This window comes from Theobroma cacao, chromosome 9 (assembly GCF_053813885.1).
Source record: "Theobroma cacao isolate CCN51 chromosome 9, ASM5381388v1, whole genome shotgun sequence".
Lineage (NCBI taxonomy): Eukaryota > Viridiplantae > Streptophyta > Magnoliopsida > Malvales > Malvaceae > Theobroma > Theobroma cacao.
The window spans coordinates 7770822-7785212 of NC_142647.1; the positions used below are offsets into that span (position 1 = coordinate 7770822).

At 35.9% G+C, this 14391-nt stretch overlaps 2 protein-coding genes across 4 annotated transcripts; one reads left to right on the plus strand and one right to left on the minus strand.

The window, feature by feature from the left end:
• Nucleotides 1–621: 621 nt before the first annotated feature.
• LOC18588866 (uncharacterized) lies at nucleotides 622–10177 on the plus strand. 3 transcript variants are annotated; one of them, XM_007013562.3, is made up of 16 exons: nucleotides 622–780; nucleotides 1673–1995; nucleotides 2077–2205; nucleotides 2309–2516; nucleotides 3130–3276; nucleotides 3777–3851; nucleotides 4143–4214; nucleotides 4805–4876; nucleotides 5314–5385; nucleotides 5479–5550; nucleotides 6277–6348; nucleotides 6463–6534; nucleotides 7171–7314; nucleotides 8197–8268; nucleotides 9115–9261; nucleotides 9736–10177. In XM_007013562.3, the coding sequence occupies exons 2-16, from the start codon at nucleotides 1798–1800 to the stop codon at nucleotides 9918–9920; spliced, it is 1737 nt and encodes a 578-aa protein (XP_007013624.3). In that variant the 5' UTR covers nucleotides 622–780; nucleotides 1673–1797; the 3' UTR covers nucleotides 9921–10177. The 3 variants fall into 3 exon arrangements, with proteins under 3 accessions (XP_007013624.3, XP_017983059.2, XP_088665720.1); XM_018127570.2 differs by having other exon boundaries at nucleotides 647–803; XM_088809594.1 differs by lacking the exon at nucleotides 5479–5550 and having other exon boundaries at nucleotides 647–803.
• A 285-nt stretch (nucleotides 10178–10462) lies between these two features.
• Nucleotides 10463–14391, minus strand: LOC18588867 (protein PHOX1-like). The gene is made up of 3 exons (XM_018127569.2): nucleotides 11635–14391; nucleotides 11288–11544; nucleotides 10463–10946 (listed from the first exon to the last, which is right to left on the minus strand). Exons 1-2 carry the CDS (start codon nucleotides 13622–13624, stop codon nucleotides 11396–11398), a joined length of 2139 nt encoding a protein of 712 aa, XP_017983058.2. The 5' UTR covers nucleotides 13625–14391; the 3' UTR covers nucleotides 10463–10946; nucleotides 11288–11395.

Consider the following 14391-nt stretch of genomic DNA (forward strand, 5'->3'; position numbering starts at 1 on the left):
ATTAGCAGTTATTTCTTGCAAGTATCTGTATTATGTATTTGCTTGTCCCCCAACGCAAGTATTCTCCAACCGTTGCATACGATTGTCAACATCGTGCAAGGTCGGTGGCTTTTTGACCCTTTCCTTATCAACTTTTTCTTTAGTGCTTTGAGTGTAAACATGAATCTTATGGCCTAAATAAGGAAGAAATTGAACGTGAGATAGCCCCCCTTTTCCAGACTTGAACTTGAAACGAAAGGAACTTGACTTGTATTGTTAGCCACTCGCTCAGGTCAGGCTTCAATGTTAGGTGGAATTATATCCCTTTTACACTATCTTAATATCATGCTAAAACAAACATGTACTATTTCTATCTTTGTTTTTTTATAAAAAAAAAAAACCGAATATTGATATAAGATAATAATCCATCAAATGCAAGCAAAAGCAAAAGAAGCACCAAAACGGCGGCGTCGAATTTTATATCATGACTAGAAAGGAGTAAATAATATTTAAAAAATAAAACTAAAATAGTAAGTCTTATCTCCCGCCGAACGGTCTTGCCGAATAAAGGAAAAAGAACGCGGACAAAGTGGACCCACCATTTCCTTATCTCATACATCACCACCTGTCCCAATCCCACGTCCTTTCGCCACGTGGCAATTATCGAACGGTTCAAGCTCTCCCACACTCCCCTCGCTTGTTCTTCTTCTTCTTCTCCTTGTTTCCCCCTGCTCTTTCAGTTTCAGTCTTCTCCTTTCTTTTCCATAAATGATTGCTATTTTCCACTATGATTCTGATCAGGTGATGATATCTTTGTTTTTAAGGTATATATATATATATATATATATATATATATATATATTTTGTGTTTGAATATGATCTTTATTCGATAGTGTGATCACTATTTCAAGAATCTTTTTTCGTCCTCTCTTTGTTTGATTCCTTAGAGAAAAAGTGAAAATGCAATTCCCGATATCTTGTCCTGTACTTTGTTTTCTAAAACCATCAGAATTAACGCTACTTAGCTCTCTTTAAGTAGAGAGTTTTTTTTTCCCTTTTTACAAACCGTTTTTGTTGATGGTAGAGTAGATAGGTATATGTGTGTGTAAAAAGCTTAGTGATCATCGTTTCGTATGATATATATTTGCATTTATTAAAGTTTTATGCTTTAATGAAGTTTTTGCGTTATCCTTTAGATGGGGTATTGAAGATTATTTCTGTTTCTTCTTTTGTTTTTCCTTTTTTTTTTAATGTTTGTATATTGGCTTGTTTGGGATGCAAGCCAAGAATTAGATGCTGCTTAGTCACCTAAACTCCGAATGTTTTGTTTCTGAAGCTCTGTATCCATCTGGGTTTAGTGAACTTATTCTAATTAATGCTTCTGGATGAAGTATTCATTGAACTGTTCTTCGATTGATTTCAGAGCTTCTTCTAACTGATGCTTTCAAAATTCAAGTTTTTTTGGTAGAAATGAGGAAGATTGTGATTTTTTATGAATCCATGGCTCTGAATATGTTTACCAAATGAATTTTTAGGAGCCAATAAGAGTTTACGTGTTCATAATGCTCTGATGAATATTGCTACCATTGATTTATCATTTCAGTGATAAAATTTTAGATGTGAAGCCTTTTGGTTTTTGCAATTATAGTACTCCTTAAAGAGCTAACTCTGTAAGGCTGCTACTTCTGTCCAGATGTGCTGGAGGGTGAAGCAGAGTTTAGACTTCAGACCATGTTTTATGGTTCTAAAATGGAGTGTAAATTGGTTTTTCTGCTTGCTTCATGATATTCATTGATAATCTATCAGACTATTGATCAAATGGGGGGAGTGTGTTCAAGGAAGAGAGACCAACAGGTTGTTGAAGATGGAATGCGAAGAGGGGTGTCTGGACGGTATGGTAAAAGTAATAGTTCAAAGTGGCTTGTAACCTCTTTTTCACGGCCCATGGTAGTTCACCAGCCTGGATTGACCATTTGCCCGTCTCTCATGGAATTATGCATCGATAAAATATGCGAGGTATGTCTATTCCATTGGCATGTTTCTTAGAGGATTGTTTTTCTTTGTTTTTTCTGACATCTTATGCTGTGGTTGTCACAGGACATCGACCAGTATAGTTCATTTTCAATGCTGCCAAAGGATATAAGTCAACAAATTTTCAACAAGTTGGTTTTATCCCATCTTCTTACTGATGTTTCTCTTCAAAAGTTTCGAGATTGTGCTCTTGAGGTAATTTTTCTTTGAGTGGTTTATATATGGTATACCTTTTAAATTTTTTTTATAAGTCTTCATAGATGATGTTATTTACCAGATTTGCATCTTATGTTGACAGGATGTTTGGTTGGGTGAATATCCCGGAGTGCAGGATAGTTGGATGGATGTGATCTCTTCACAAAGGACATCATTGCTTTCTGTTGATCTTTCTGGTTCTGATGTGACCGATACTGGTTTGGGTCTCCTAAAAGAGTGCTCGAGCCTCCAAGCCTTAACTTTTAATCATTGTGAAAACATTTCCGAACTTGGGCTGAAGCATATTAGCAGTAATTTTCTATTACTTTCTTTTATACCTTGGTTACTATAGGGCTGAATTTATAGTTTTGTTCTCTGATTCTACTGACATTGACACCAACTTTGCTAGAGCTGATGATTGCTTTATGCTTTTGTAAGCATTGTAGGACATGATCTTGAACTGCACTGTCAAAGTTTTTGTAGCCTACACTTAGGATGGATGGTCAGGAGTTGTAGTTTTAGCCTTCTTTTAGATTTACGACAATGTGCAATCAACAAATGAAATCATTTGTAACCATTTGCATTTTCTGGCATTATGCTCTTGTCAACCCGGATATATTTCTTCTTTCTTTGGAACAAAAACCTAAAATAAAAAGATGGAATGATTCCTGGATAGCATGTTGGAAACTGTTAAGTATCTATTTAATGTCTTGAAAATATTGAAAAGAATTTCTATAAAACTGTGCTAACTTTCATGGTTACAGACGATTTATTGCCATATAATCTTTATTATGATTGGTATAATCAAATCTTGTATAGCAGCGCCTTTCTACCATTAGGATATCTGCAATAGTTCTTTGGATCAGCTTGCTGTTTGACATTGTTTCTATGGTGGTCACCGGCAATATTTCCCTTGATTGTTAGGTCTGATGAACTTGACATCCTTGAGTTTTAAAAAGAGCGACGCTATTACCACTGAAGGAATGCGTGCCTTTTCCAGCTTAGTTAACTTGGAAAAGTTGGACCTGGAGAGGTGCTCAGGGATTCATGGTGGATTTGTGCATATTAAAGGTTTGTTATAAATGAATAAATTTCCTATTGAAAATTTAGAATGCTTGTTTTCTCATGAACTGTTAAACTTGCAGTGTAAATTTTCCCACTTCCGAAATGTGCTGTTTGTGAAAGTTAGCATCTTCTGAACACTATTTCATGTATTTTTTAAATTGCTGGAATAAAATTAATCTTGTTTTGCGTCAACAATTTGGTTTGTTATGATGATGCACTCCTGCGAACAACCTGGGGAAATGGGAATACTCCTTTTTTATGTTTATTTATCATATGTTGGGAGGAAAGAGGGACGAGGCTAGCAGATAAACTAAACCATGATTCAATCTCTTTATTGCATTACAATATGACTGTTATGTCTACTACATGGAGTGTCAGTCAGATTTATGAACTATGGAATTTTGAGTTGGAGTTCCTATATTAGCCAGTTAGTTCAACATCTTATCCAATCCACTGTTGTTTCTTATTCTCAGAAGCCTTATCGTTTTGCTCATTGTTTTTTTCAGGTTTATCTAAACTTGAGTCTCTTAATATCAGATGCTGTAAATGTATCACAGACTTGGACTTGAAGGCTATTTCCGGTGATTTTGACAATACATGCTGTTTTTGTTTAGGCTAATTGAAGTTGCTTATATACATCAAGTAGTTTTTCCTTCTTTTTTTTTTTTTTAATGAACACAACAGTGGATCAAACCGACATGAATGGCCATCATTGCATGCTGTCACCAGATGGTTGTCACTTTATTCACAATTATTATTGTTAATAATCAAGTGAAATGTAGTATGTAAAACTGAAAACACACCAACCTGCAATAAAGGGCAATGTATTCCAGAACTTTTGTATGGGTTCTCATTTTTTTTTTAAATTTCAGGGCTTAATAATCTGAAGGAGTTGCAAATATCGAATAGTAACATTACAGATTTTGGACTGTCTTATTTGGGAGGTACTTATCTACCTGCACTTTTGCATGTTAGTATACTAACAGAATAAACTGTTGTCCTTTGTGCTATGTAAAAGGATAGGACTACTCTTTGTTAATATTTTATTGTTCTTGCTTTCAGTTCCTAATACATTGAATGTTACATGATTAATTCATATTAACTGTTCTATTTCTAGCTTTGTTTTCCATCATGGCACTCTAGGAGTGAATCCTTTCTGTTTTATGTCATCATTTTTGGGATCTCCTATTAATGGCATCTTAATCTTCTTTGCTGTTGTGTCATGTTACCTACTTAATAGAGCTAATAATCTATCATCTGAGTAAGAGCAGTTGACCTCAAGAATTTTAACAACTCCACCCTTCTATCAAGGAGTATGTGTTAACATTATGGTTTTTTAAACTCCCCTAAGATTCCTTTTTAGGCAAATGTTTTGTGTTCCCCCACTTCTTTGAACTCTGTTTTTTGGTGCTTTATTAGATGAATTTCGTGTGGGCTAAATGCCCGTACAATTTGGTGATTTGTCTTTCTTAGTTATCTTATGTAGTTTGGAAACAATCTGTTAAAAGGTGCAGTCTTGCGTTCTCCTTGGCAGGTTTGCGCAAGCTTATTGTGTTGAATCTGGAGGGATGTTATGTTACTGCTGCATGCTTGGATTCCATCTCAGGTGCATTTTCTCATTAGCAGCCTTTCCAATGATCCCTACAATAATAGTACAATTACTAGCTGCTATATATTGACAATGGTTGTGCCTTCAAATGTAATCATACGTGATTTGTGTGGGAAATCAGTTAGTGGATGTAGTTAGGAGATTATGTGGACAAGGATAATCTCTCTATCATTATCATGTGGTAGAAGATTAAACTTTACCATATTGCACCAAACAATGAATTGTTAACAAGTTCATGGAGTTTGGTTGAAAGTCGATACATTGAGCAATTACTGGATTTCCTGGAATTATAATAATTTTCATATATTATGTGATTATCTTAGTTTTTCCTCCCTTTGAAGTGGGGATTGGGATTGGAATAGGTTATACAATTAGATACTAGAGAAAATCTATTATGTTCAGTTCATTATAAAAATTATTTATCCTTTGTGCAGCTCTTGTCGCTTTGGCATACTTAAATCTTAGTAGATGTTGCCTAACTGATGATGGATGTGACAAGTTTTCTGGTGAGTTATATTTGATATCTTTTAGCCCTTTGGTGTTTTGAATCATAGAACTACTGCGTGGTTGAACATAGCTAGTAAACCATTCATTTGCAGGACTTAAGAATTTGAAGGTATTGAGCCTGGCATTTAACAATATAACGGATGCATGTTTAGCACACCTAAAAGGTTCTCTCTCCCCCTTGCTACTACATTGTGGTCATTAGTTCTTATTGGGATTGGACCATTTGCGCTCTTTCCTTTCCTTGTACAACTTTCAGAGGGCTGTGCAAGTTAATGAATTTTACTAGGTTAGCTCAGTGAATTGCTTTATATAAAATATGACAATTGTAAAGACCTTGCTATTGTTAAAGTTAGCGGCTATTGATTTGGCACTCAGATCTCATTCTGAAAAAAGGTTTTGATCTAATTATAATGATGATATTTGCAATCTTATGCTTTCAATTTTGACAAATATTATGCTGATGATTTGTGACCACAACATGATAGTTACTAATTGTGGAATAGACTGTGTGTGAGGTGACCCTTCACTTAAAAATACTGCTTTGAAAGTTCCTGTGGTGAAGCTTATAAAGTCAGAAAATGCAATGCTAACTGATTTCTGGTTTATTTACTGTACGTGATTGATTGACTATCATAAGAGATACTTGTCCTAAGATGTTTCTTGCTATCCTACGGTGAAATAGAAAACCTGTGGTCCAAAGAGTGGACAATTTTCATTCTGATCCCATATATTTTTTATACCTACCCTTGTGTTCTCATGCTTGTATGCTTTTCAAATAATTATTATTGATAGAATTTTAATCCTTTGGTTCATTTTACATTTGATTCTGATGACTTCTTTGTTTGAAATGGGGATAAGTTTGTTTGATTTGGTATATCTTTTCTTTGCAGGATTAACAAATTTGGAGAGCCTGAATTTAGATTCGTGTAAAATTGGCAATGAAGGCCTTGCTAATTTGACAGGTTTATGTATCATGTTCCATTATTTCTGGTAGTTAAGCTGTTTTGTTTGGGGGATCTCCCTTTGCTTTGAACATTTTCTTGACTGAGTTTTTTATCTTGTGATTTTCTCTTCAGGCCTTTCACTCCTCAAAAGTCTGGAGTTGTCTGATACTGAAGTTGGAAGCAATGGGCTCCGACACCTCTCTGGTTAGTAATCAATCTCTATCTGTGTGATATGATTAGTTTTGAACTCTTATATTAGCAATAAACATGACAGTTTCAGTGATACTTTTTGAAACATATCTTCCAGTTAGGTGCGCTTTTACCTATAACATTGTTTGCAGATTTTATCAAGATTCTTTTCTGTGGAGAATCATCCTTTTTATTGAATTAACAAGTTCTCTTAATTCAGTTTTATATACACTTTGAATGGTCATTGTACCTGTATATTTTTAACTTAAATTGCTCCTTTGCTGTTGCCTTTTGTATATGATGATTCTCTGAAGGAGAAAAGGGAAACATTTGATGCTTTTAGTCATTTGTTTGTTCTGAAAGTGTATTTATGCCTTACACATTGACACTGAATGCTGGCTGAACTTATATCAATGACTAGAATGTATTACAGATATTGGGGCAATCATGAACATTTGTTATATTATTTGCTTTGTCAATGACCTGGCAAGGCAAAGCAACAAAGCTTTAATAATTTTGATCCTTGCCCTGTACTACATGGCCCTCTTTGTTAAACTATAAGTCTGTCTTGGTTTCAATATTTGTGTTTCTGTAATATTCAGTGCATTATAATGTTAAATGCATCATGCTGACTTGGTTCTGTTTTATTAGGATTGACTCGTCTGGAGACCTTGAACCTATCATTCACTTTAGTGACTGATAGTGGTCTAAAAAGGTTGTCTGGATTGACTGCTCTTAAGTCACTTAATCTTGATGCTCGCCAAATTACAGATGCTGGACTGTCAGCTCTGACAAGTTAGTATTTTCACATTTTTTTGTGTACCATTCTTCTAACTGCATGCTGCTGAGTTGGTGGCATTCTGGTGTGCCTTTGCTCCTATTTATGGCTTGTTGAATTATATGGTTGTATCTTTTGGTTGAAGGAAATGTCCTTTTGCTGGTCTTTTTGGAGTGAAGAAATATGGAGTCTTTTTTACCTTGATTTTTATGTTTTACTAGCAACCACTATGTAGTGTAGGATGTCTTCTCCCCTCCCCCCCCCCTCTCTCTGTTTCCTTGCCTTAGACTGTTACAGGATAGCCAGGTTTGGAGTCATAAATTTTCCTGAGCTTTCAGCTTCGAAAAATTCTATCTTTGAAAGTACATAAGCATATACCTCCAAAGGTTTTTGAACAGATCAGGCAAGTCTGATAATTCCTAATGTACTCTTCATTAACCTTACTTGAAAGTAAATAAATAATAACTTAAAATTCCCATGGACCAAGTCATTCTTTTCTAGTATTAAGACGGCAAATTTCTTACATTATTTTCATTTATGGCTGTTGGTGTATAGTTGTGCTATTATTTTGTAACCAGTTTCATAGTGTAATTCACCATTTAGGCCTAGTGTATCCTTCTGTTGTCCTTTTTTTTTTTTTTTTTGTGAAAAGCCCTTCTGTTGTCCTTTAAGAATCTCATATCAATTATTGCTGCACCAAGCTATGTCTGTATTGCCCAATTCATTTTTCTAAAGCTCAGTCAAAGTGGCACCAAATGGCTGATCTGTTGTCAGTTCTTTATCACCCCTTCTCTCTCTCTCTCTCTCTCTCTTTCTCTGTCTCTCTCTTCTTTCTTCCCATCATCTAATATTTTAAGTATGTATACGAATCATCACATTTTTTGGTTTTGCTGTTGCAGGTTTAACTGGACTGATGCATCTGGATCTTTTTGGTGCTAGGATTTCAGACATTGGAACAAATTATTTGCGATGTATGTCGTAAGATATTGCCATTGCTTAAGTAATTAATAATTCCAAGTTGCCTGATGATTGTGGCTATTAACCTTTGTTTTCCTAGATGCTCTAATTTTAATTGTTTGAAAAACTTTATTGTTTTGGTTTGCTCTTTGCCTTAAAGATTTGATATAGTTTGGATATACATACTTGAGAAAGTTCATGAGTAACTTTGAGAAATATAAGGTCCCTTTAGTTGATCTAGTGAGGTGTATCAGTACCATGGTTATCAGAATAAGAATTAGAAATATTTATTAGCATTTAAGAAATTGCAAGGAAGGTTAAGCTTACAAAGATTTTTTTAGTTTTCAGTTTTGTCTAATGTATTTTTATTTTTTATTTTTTACTTTCTTTAAGAAATAATTTTTTAGTTAAAAGAATGAAAGAATCACTCATTAGTATGTAAAAGTTAAGTTAGGTATGACTTTATAATCATTTTAAATAGTCATATTTAATTGATCTGGGTCAATAAAAAACCCCGATGGGTCACCGGTTTTTTCATTAACCTGACGGGTCAAAATAGGTTTTTCTGGGTCAAATTGCACAAACAGTCCAATTAAAGAATTGGCCCAGGTCAAGGGCTTAGTTACCAGGTTGATCGACTCGATCGTCGGGTCAGTTGGGTATGATAACTATGATCAGTACAATATTTCGAACTTCTACTATCATGTTTATTAAAAAGTTTCTTATGGTTTTTATCCATAGGCCTAATATTGAGCTCAGCAAAATCTCAATTTCAATGTAAACTTTTCTCAAGAATTTTGTTTTACCTGTTCTCTTTTTGTGTTAAATGGTCTTACTCTGCTTGTTTTCATGCCAAACAGGCCTCAGGAATCTCCAATCCCTTGAAATATGTGGAGGGGGTTTAACTGATGCTGGGGTGAAAAATATCAAGGATCTTGCCTCTTTAACGATATTGAACCTTTCACAAAACTGCAGCCTGACAAACAAATCCTTGGAATTGATTTCAGGTATTTTATGCTTCTCATTGCTCAGGCTTTTACTTTTATGCTGTTGTTTAGCTTTTTTCTTTCCCCTTTTTTGGCCATTGTTAGAGCTATTCTTGAATAGAACAAACCTTGCCATGCTTGTACAGAAAATGATAAGGAGACGTATATGAGACAGCTAGTTGTATCTCTAGTGTCAGATTATCTCATCTGGCAATAGTCCAACTTGTCATTCTGCATGATCATTGATTCGCAGCATTATTGCTGCAGATGTTTAACATTGTCATATGACTAGTTGGTCCAGAAATATGTCTAAACATGCAAGATGAATGGGCAGTCAGGAAATTTGGTAAATTGAGAGCTTAGTCGGATCCTGTTAAAACTGGATCCCAAATGTGAAAATAACCTAGTCCATAGCTTCCACTTGTCTTACTAGTGTTTTGATGAACTCACTGAGATATTCTAAACATAGATTTTCATTTTCTGGTGTAATTACAGGACTGACAGCATTGGTGTCATTAAATGTCTCAAATTCTCACATAACTAATGACGGTTTGCCGTATTTAAAGCCTCTAAAGAATTTGCGCTCCCTATCTTTGGAGTCCTGCAAGGTAACTGCCTCTGAAATCAAGAAGCTTCAATCAACTGCTCTTCCCAATCTTATCAGCTTCCGACCAGAATAATACTGAAGCAACTGTAACATATGCTGTAAATAGCTGCTATCAGCTGGAGATAGCTCTCTCTACAGGTCAATAGGTATATTATGCCAAAGCGTGAAAGGCTGCCTTTCTGCTGGGGTCAGGGGAATTGTGGTAAATTATTGGACAGTCAATGTAAGGGTATGGTTGTAAATATGTTTGGCTGCTGAATTTGACATTTCGTCTCTTGTTTTATAAAAACAAATAAAAAATTGTACATGGAGTTTTTATGCTTGTTCAAACTATTTTCTGCACATTGTCTTCTATGCTTTCGTTCTGGAGATTCAAAATAAAAAGCAAAAGCAAGAAGGGCAGAGGTTTGAACAGAACAGGCGATGTGACTCAGCCTGGGTAATTTTTTCAGAGCCTAATCAGACAAGCTTGTCCTGGCTGTTTGTTTCAAATAACTGAAATCAATTTTAGTATAAAAAGAAAAAAGAGAAGCTGAGTTAAGGGATCCTTTCAGTGGAGCTGAAGCCAGCTTGTTCAGAATAAGATCCGGCTGCAAGCATACAATCAGAAGTACATGTGTGAATGTCTGATAATATAGAAGCAAAAGCTGAAAACAAATCCCCAATCCTCAAATTACATATAGTACAACAAGCCAATCTATAATCATCAATCCATTAGAAATATCTGTCTCCCAAAATTCTTGATAAGCATGCCTAAGCTAGAAATCAGAACTGAGCAACTTACAGCTCGAAATAACTAATCAATCAGGTAAGCAATCTGTAAATTATTGCAACTAAATAATGAATTCAGCGTGTATATTCTGCTTCTTTGAGGGGAAAGCTGATGAAGGCAAGAGCAGAAACCAACAAAAAAAAAATAAATGGAAATTCCTGCTGCAGCTTCTAGTCGTCCCCAAACATGTAAGGATTCAATAACTGTATCAATTTTCTGGGAAAAGAAATTATAAAACCAAACGAAACTTTCAGACTACAACAGTCTCTCCTTTGATCTGAAAGTACAAGGCTGAAGCTTGATCTCAAAAGAAAATAGCAAGAAAACCTGCAGAATAGATGATCCAAGGTTATTCCTGGCAATGAATGCTTTAAATAAATTGTATTTTCTGACAAATAATCAGAAGTCACAGAGCAGTGAAAGTTAATTGGTATTTCAAATTTAGGGCTACAACATGCAGAAAGCATGTAAACCAAAAAAAAAAAGCAACTTCATTTAAGTGAATTTGGGATTGCAGACTTCAAAGTTGAAGCTAAAACTAGAGCAAGATAAATTCTTGCAATATTTTTCTGAGGGAAACCTGACTTATGCAGCTTTTTGGATCATATGGTTGCAACAGATTTCATCACACAATCGATTGCTATTTATACTTTAAAAAATCAGCTTACCTAACTCAAATGCACGACTATATGTACCACTTCCAAATAATATTAAGGACTTAAGCATGCCTTTCGAACACCTGTTTTTCTGGAAATCCCACTCAAACAACACACAACTCATGCATGCTCCAATGCATGATATATTTTTGAAACTCGCCGCCGAAGTAATGGTTCTAGTCTGAATGATGGAATCTTGCTCTGGCACTTTTTGGCTTCATACATCTCATTCCATGCCTGTATTATCTCGTCAATCTTAAACCCTAAACCTGCAATGACAAACATATACGTTATGCTTCTAAGGTTTATGCAGATGTTAGTTGCTGATGCAGAGTTATGAATTCCCAACAGTATGTTACCTTCCAGTGCGTTGTTATTTGAACAGTGGTTCTTTACCATAACAGCTATATCTGTGGGAGAAGCTCCTGCATGCTCAAATTTCTCAACAGCCACCTCCAAACATTCTTGCCAGACAGGTAGCCCCAGTTTGAATTCCATAATTGATCGTTCGTAAAGTATGGTACCCCATAAAAGGTTTATCTGAGCACTCATGTTGACAGCCTGCTCTGCAGCTTCATCTGCTGATATATCTTTGAATAAACCATCCAATCCCTTTTCCTGCAACTGGGTTTGTTCCTTCGTTGATCTGGATAGTTCATGCAGGCGTTGCCCTTCTAACTCCTCCCACATCTGCATGCCCCTGTCCATATTTTCCTCAGCATTGTTATAAAGGTGCAGAACCTCCTCGGAAGGCCATGTTTCCAGATCAACATTGTTGCCAATTGCATAATACCAAGAAAGTTTTGCTTGCTCAAACTGTTGTTGCCCAAGAGCTAGAAGAGCTTCATAGAAATCTGGTTTGATTCTCAATGCTTCTTGATATCTCTTGCCTGCTTTGCTATATTCTTCTTGTGCCCATTCATAAGTAGCTTTGATCTGCACAAGTATGGATTCTCTTGAACCATCTTCTGTGAAATACACCCTCTTCCTTGCCCTGGACATGTGAACATTTCCCCAGTTGAATAATGCTAATGCTGTCATCTCTTGGAACTTCTCAGCTGCCCTTTCGAAAAGGTCCTGGGCCTCTTCACTCGTAACTGTGTCCTCCATGGCCTCAGAATATTCCTTCATACCAAGTTCATGAAGATTCAAGTATGCATCTGAATCAAAGCCAACATAGTTCTTGAACAGTTGAGCGAACTCAATTATCCAGTCATCAATGCAACATGAATCTTTTCCTGTTTCCATACCCTTTCTGACATCCCCATTTTCAGCTGCCTTACCTTGTTTTATGTTAAGATTGTGAACCTCCTCACACTTAAATCTCTCAAAGAATGGATCCTGCTCAGGGTCGACTTCTACAATATACAGCCTCACAGAACCCTGTGATTCTGCTGATAGTTCAGCCAATCTCAATTCTTCATCACTGGTGATTGTGACTAAATCACCTTCGTCATCCTTGTATTTCATAAGAACTGCTCTTGAGCTAGGGAATCGATCATGAATAACTTCCCTTAATTGCAAAAGGCTGCAATTAAGTGGCAACTGAGCCCATCTTATATCTTGATCAAAAACCAACTTCACAATCTTCTTCGGTTCTTCTTCCATTTTACTGCTAATTTTCTCTTCTACAACCCGTTTATCCTCAGCCTTCTTTTCATCTATGTTTTCATCAACCTTCTTCTCCTCAATTTGGTCCACAGCCTTGTTCTCTTCAACTTTATGGCTTTTCTTCTTGTTCTTCTTCTTGGCTTTCTCTTTGACAACTTTTAGACTTTGTGAAGCACTTGGAGGCTCAACATATTCTGGAGGCAATTCAATCACAGTGTCATTCACCCGTAACCCTTTCTTCTCAAGTGTACTTCTTACCCTTTCCGAAATCTCTAATGCCATGATATTATTTGGCTCCATGTTCAGAACTGTATGAACATCTCTGAAAGCTAATTCTAACCTATTTAAAGCCTCGTAACACCTTGCTCTCTTTAGCAGTGCTTTACTATACTTGGGTGTTACCTCTAGTGCCAAATTACACTCGTGGATTGCCCTGGGGTACTCACTCAATCCCATCTGCATATAACATGCAGCCATGTTACTCCTAAGATGGCATACATCTATGTGATTCTTTGGAAGCAATTTGAGGGCCTTCTCATATTTCAGCATTGCTCCTTCATGGTCTCTCTTCTGAAACAGTTTGTTCCCCTCTTCCTTCAATTCTTGAGACATGGCAATGAAAATTGCCGTGTCCTTGTCATCGGCTTTCGAACTACTATCTCCAACTTTGCTTTGCTTCACATTACTATCACCTGCTTGTCCTGTTTGCTTCTTATTCTTTCCATTATGCTTCCCCATTGCAAATCCAACAATTTCTAACAACAAAAAACCCAACCCAAAATACTACCACCAACTTTATAACTTGGCTCAAACTAGAAACTCCACAAACAAATCAAACGAAACACAGCAAGAAAAAAAAAGATCACTACCCTCTTTGTCTAACTTCTCACACAAGTTAAAAATCCAACCCCAACGACTATGAACACAGATCCACAAACCAATTCAAATACACCAAATAAGACAAGAACTTCAAAACAAAAGCTCTTAGGCAGCTAAAACCATCAAAACCCAGAAATCTTTTCCAAACAAAACGTCCAATATTGGGTGTCAATCTACCAAAACAACTCCAAAAACTTAAATCTCTCCCTCTAAGCTAAAATGGGATCTTCCCTTAGCACACCAACATATACATAATATAAATTACCAGAAAATGAAAACACAAAAAGAAAAGTATCGTCTTTACCCCCTCCAAACCAGGAGTTGTCACTCCTTAACAAAGAAATAACAAATCCCAATTCAGAGAGAAACAAATCAATCCACAATCCTTCAACTTCGACTGAAAAGATAAGACCTTCACGCAAAACCAAAAATAAAGAAGAAAACTTTTAAGGCAGGGGACTTATCTGGGAAATGAAATCTCAAGAATGAGCTATGGAAAATTTCCTGGAAAACTCACAAAAGAGAATGTTTTTATGAGAAAATGGGATAATATATTGTGTTGCAGAGAGAATATGGAAGAAAAGAAAACAGACCAACGTTTTCCGGTTTTTTGTTTTAATTTTATA

Coding starts and splice junctions, on each gene's coding strand:
- LOC18588866 (XM_007013562.3), top strand. CDS start 1,798: ATGGGGGGAGTGTGTTCAAGGAAGAGAGACCAACAGGTTGTTGAAGAT. Junction 1,996..2,076: donor GCATCGATAAAATATGCGAG/GTATGTCTATTC, acceptor TGGTTGTCACAG/GACATCGACCAGTATAGTTC. Junction 5,386..5,478: donor TGGATGTGACAAGTTTTCTG/GTGAGTTATATT, acceptor ATTCATTTGCAG/GACTTAAGAATTTGAAGGTA.
- LOC18588867 (XM_018127569.2), bottom strand. CDS start 13,624: ATGGGGAAGCATAATGGAAAGAATAAGAAGCAAACAGGACAAGCAGGT. Junction 11,545..11,634: donor AAATAACAACGCACTGGAAG/GTAACATACTGT, acceptor TTGTCATTGCAG/GTTTAGGGTTTAAGATTGAC.